This window comes from Glycine soja, chromosome 11 (genome assembly GCF_004193775.1).
Source record: "Glycine soja cultivar W05 chromosome 11, ASM419377v2, whole genome shotgun sequence".
NCBI lineage: Eukaryota > Viridiplantae > Streptophyta > Magnoliopsida > Fabales > Fabaceae > Glycine > Glycine soja.
Window position 1 is genome coordinate 44453325 of NC_041012.1, and position 5379 is coordinate 44458703.

The window sequence follows — 5379 nt, forward strand, 5'->3', positions numbered from 1 at the left end:
ATTAATTTTTTTTCTCTATATTTCACGTCATTTTCTGTTGGCTGTCATTTGTCATTGGGACTTTATATTGTTATGATGTTATTTTCATGCACACCCCAGCATCAATAGCGCTTTAAACAACACGCAATTTTTTTTGCTGAGACTCACCTAATGATGAACCACACCTTCTTTCCTTACAGATGTAGTAGGCTATCACTATGCCATCAAATTTTAATCGCATTAAATTTCTTTTTTCTAAAAAAGTAAATGAAAATTGTAGCAATCGGCATTCCCCACGATTTTGCCAAAAAAGTTCCCTGCTCGAATACGTTACATCCCTTGGTTCAAATTGTTGATCAAGTTAGCGATCAGCTTGGTAGGGAAACAAAAGGATGAGGTTGTTGAAAGAAAATATAGATAGATAGATGTATGATGTATGACTTATTATTAAAAAAAAATTATTATTATTCACTCTAGGCCACAAGGCACATTCCAATTAATCAGGGTATATATGGTCTATTATATCCAACCCAGTTTTCATTTTTCTATATAAATTTTTTTATAACCCCCAATCAAATGATGAATAAAAAATTAGTCATCAAATAAGGTTGTAAAGTATCTCGTTCCAAGTATCTGGAACCCCAGGAAGACACCAATGGCTGCAATCCATTCCCGCAGCTCCAGTGAGACCATAAATGGAAGGGTGGCCATCTTTTCTTAGCAGTGAGAGGGTTGTGATATCAAGCAGAGTGACTGGCTTCCTGATTGTGCTCAGCACACTCTTTAACACCGCCACGGCCGGTGGCAATCCGCCGGGGTAGATTGATCCCGGCACCGGTGTCTTCTGCCGGACGCAGCTCGTTACACCTGGTTCGTTCCATAAGCTGCCGCTGAAATCAGTGTTCAGAGAAACATTGTCATGCCCCGATAAATTCTCTAGGAATTTAATTGGTATGTAATGAAAGTGGAAAGGTACATTACATTTGTTTAGAAAATATTATGCCATCAACAAATTAGAAATATCTTTTTTTAAGTACTCACTATAAAATGAACAAACTTATCATACGTTATTAGATGACAATCCTAGATAGTTTCTAACTAGTTTACGACAAATGTATCAAAATTAAACTCAATTTTGTAACGTAATCATTTATAGATTTTTAGATTGGATCCGATTGTTTAAGAACTTAATACTAACAAGCATACTAATACAATGGGGTGTTTGAAAAGTCCAATCATTATCTGGGAAAAGTTTGTTTCTTGTACCTTTTAATTAACCAAATCAAAGTTTTGGAGATTTTTACTATGTATATCCAAACTATTTTGTTTCAAAACTAAAAAGAAAACATACTTCTAGTGGGACTGGTAAAATCTCTTTCTGTTGATGAGTTTGTAGCTACTTTGAGTTTTGACTAGCAAATGATAAAATGGATAGGTTTATGATCACTTACTTGTAGTGAGATGGGGAAATTCCTTGAAAGAAGACCTTCACTCTAGTAGGGTCGACGTTGGCATCTACCCATGCACCCCAGGTCTTAAGTGCCATTTCAAAAGCCCTCATCCGATCTATGTCTTTATAAATATGACCTCCCAATTCGACAAAATCCCATCTAAGAAATTCATTCATTCGTTATTAACGAAAACTAAAACAATGATTTCAACTTTAGATAATTTATAATGTAAACATGAAAAAGGTAATTAATATTTAAATGTATTTTGTTTAAACTTGATTAATTAGATGCCCGAAAATAATTCATTTATGAAACTTACGGTTGAGTGGGTCCTCTACGGTACCACCAGTGCCATGTGTTAAAGATGAGCATATCAGTCCCTTCCCACAGATTGCTTCCTTGTATTGAATCAAGCTTCAAGACCCTGCCTATATCCTCTCTGACAACGTCAACTAGATACACGTTCCTATCATGCATCACTTTAACCTTGTACTCCTGCAAATTATTTTTTTTATAAAAAAATACACATATAAATGAAGATTCCCTAAGATAAAGATGAAATGGAATCAAATAATGCAATAAAAAGCATGGTGGTGTCACAACATATACCCATCACAAAATACCTAGTAATTTTGGCATGTGTTTGATGAGAAAAGAGGATGCTTGTTTTTGAAGATTTATAGTGCCTTTTTTTAGTTAGAATCTAATAGACAATTGACTAAAGGTGAAAAATTTTCCTTCCACGCCTTGGGATTTGAAAGCTTTTCTATCCAAAATATGAAAAAAAATCAAACAGAAAGAAGTTGGAGTTGCAACTAGCAAGTAGCAATAGGGGGACACCTCATGACTTAACCAATGTAAAAAAAAATAAAAAATGGAAGACAACCATTTCCTCAAGTGACTTATGAATATGGACAAGCAAATTAAGGGACCACTTGTGGCTTAGCCATTGCGCATATTTGCACCTTACCCCACGTTGCCCATCCCTTATGGTTGCACTACAAACAATTTCTTAGACCACCATCTCTTTGCAAAAGAGATTCTTCCCCCACTTTAATTAAGAATCCAGATAATTAAAATAATGATGATGTGTATGACCACTCTAAAAGGATACAAGTTAGGTGCAGATGTTTTAGTGTTTCTATTCATGTTCTTCAGTTACAACTAGAATTTTATCATAATTTATATGATGAAACTTTGTAGTATTAGAGTAAAGGTATAATTGGCAGAGAGGAAGAAAAATAGAGAGAGAGAGAGAAAATACTGACAAAAAAAAAGTGGACTTTTTTTATATAAAAAAAAATCTTTCCACCATCCTTCCAATTCAATTTTTTTTCTCTTCTATCTCGCTCATTGCGAACAGAGAAATGATAGTTTATATACCTTTTATACAGTCCTTTAATAAAAAATACTATACATATTAAATTGGTTACTTTCTATAGTAATTACTTTAACATTTATACTACTATTAACTATGATTTCTGATTAATTAATGGTATAAAATTTCAATAAACAAATTTTTGCATAGAAAGTTAACATATATTGTCAAAATGAATTTTTAATTCTAATTAACATGACTTTTTTTTTACACACTAATTAAATGACTTCATATACAGTATAAAACGAAATCAGAATTATAAATCATACCGTAAGTGTGAAAATAGAAACATCTCCAACTCTATCTAAAGTATAAGGTGAATTGGGCACTGCTGAATGAAGCAAGCAAGTCAATGACTGCCATTGATTCCTGCTCAGTGAATCTCCCACGAACATGATGCTCTTCCCCTTCATCTTCTCCAGAAAATCTAGCCCGTTAAATCTACAATGATTAAACATTGGAAAGTTTAAAATTTCAGAAAAACAAATGAATCAAACAATTGAATACGATTTGTCAATTATGGTTATAACTTTCACTGGCTTCACTTTTCAGAAAAAGTTAATGAAACAACTACATACGAAACGTCAATTACTGTTATAATTTGTCGCTGACTTCACTTTCCAGTTCAAGTTGTCTTCATTTTTCTCGAAAAGCAAAAATTGGTACAAAAGGAAAGGGGACTCATTGGGAATTCGATGAAATGTGGAAGGTGGAAAAAGGAAAAGGGAGAAAAATAAAGCATGAGTTTCCGACAACGAACGAGCCCGTGAGTGAATCAAGCGACAATATTTTTATCGGAGCAGTAAAAATAAAAAAATTGGAAAATATGAAAAGCTAAATCTAGTGAAATATTGTGTTGTTTGTTTGTTGTAACTGACATATTGTTAAGTACTTTTTTCTAAACAGCTGCTAAAGTGCTTTTATGGGTGCACGTGAAGCTGCATTCCCAACCCAAGCCAAACATTCGGCCTCTAATTCTCCGCTAATGTCTTTCTCATTTTTTTAAAGAAAAAATCCCTATTATTTTACAGACTGGATGGTGGGATCATTCCAAAAAGGTCACATGATGTGCTATATTTCACCAACAATGAAAAGAAAATTTTCATGTAGATAATTTGTAGAATCAAAAATGTTTCAAGTTATTAAAGAATTTCATATTTAAATAAATTGTTAATTTCTTTTACCATTTTTTGAGTTCAAACTAAACTAGTAATATATATAAACTCCATATATATGAATTGAGAGTAATTAATTACAGTACTTTTAACAATAAGAATACTCACTAACTAATGTATATAATTAGTATTAATATTACTAATATTTAATGAATCTTAGTATAGTAGGAGTAGTAACTTACTTTGAATACTAATTAATGCTCATAAAAATAAATCAGTTACCTGACATAATCCTTAAATTTTAATGTAAAATCATGAAAAAGAATAAGATATCAAACATTATGTAAAAGTAAGCATTCTTTAAAAACAAACTATAGGCAGTACTTATTTGTTGTACTTTTTCAATTTTATGAATTTTATAAATATTTTAATTGTGTAATTTTGTTTCATAATTTAACTTTCAGTATTTAATAAAAAAACATTAACATGACATTTTTTTTACCCTGTTGTGTTAGTAACTCTGTTAAATATAAAATGTTAAGTTAATATAACACAGATCAAATTTGCAAAAAACACAAAAAAACAAAAGAAAAATTTATGGAATTAAAGAATAGAGAAAAATATAGTTAAGTCTTTATATTTATATATTAGTATATATAAATCACATAATCATAACAGGTTTTAAATTAATTTATTGAAAGATAATTTAAAAAAAAAAGCTATGACAAAATATTTTAAAATTAGCATATACTAAAATAGGAAGATAGACATGGTGTTGTGTTGATTTTTGAAGACTTTGGGTCTCTGGCAGAAATGGAGAATTGAAAAAGGAGGCAATGTGGGGTAGGAACCTGAGTAAATTGCAGGCAAGTGGGTGCCATCGATAGTGGGTGTAAAAGAGATCAGGCCGTCCATTCCCTTGGCACTTGAACTCGCGCTCGATGAAGGGACAGGTGGCGGGATCATAGAGCGGGTAAGATTGGTCCTCCACCCAGGTCCCCGTGAACACATGATCCAAACCCGAAGAAGAAGAAGAAGGGTTTCCTCTGAAGAAGGCATGAAGAAGGAACAAGAACAGAAGCCCCATCCAAAGAAAGAGAGCTATGCAGAAGAAAGGAGAAGCTTCTTCTCTCACATGAGTTATGAGTATTTATACACAGCAACTGCGGCTTGCTGCATGTGTTTATGACTCTCACTCTGGAGAGAGAAGGAGTTGCAGTACTTTGTTGTTTCCTTTTCAAATTAATTAAAATCAAAGCCATAAAAGGCATTGGGGAAACTTGTGGGCTTCTAATTTCTTTCTACTGGATTTTCATGATGCGCTAATTTCATTCTCAATCTTCTTCAAATTAAAACCAAACCTTCTACATAATACAAGTATTTTTTTATTATAATTATAAAAACATTTTATCATTTCTAAATATATGAATTGTTAATTTTTTTTATACTTTGATTT

General features: G+C 32.2%; 1 protein-coding gene across 1 annotated transcript; it reads right to left on the bottom strand.

The window, feature by feature from the left end:
• Window positions 1–405: 405 nt before the first annotated feature.
• LOC114377262 (protein trichome birefringence-like 41) lies at window positions 406–5162 on the bottom strand. The gene is made up of 5 exons (XM_028335700.1): window positions 4775–5162; window positions 3078–3249; window positions 1750–1925; window positions 1431–1589; window positions 406–869 (listed from the first exon to the last, which is right to left on the bottom strand). The coding sequence occupies exons 1-5, from the start codon at window positions 5008–5010 to the stop codon at window positions 578–580; spliced, it is 1035 nt and encodes a 344-aa protein (XP_028191501.1). The 5' UTR covers window positions 5011–5162; the 3' UTR covers window positions 406–577.
• Window positions 5163–5379: the final 217 nt, after the last annotated feature.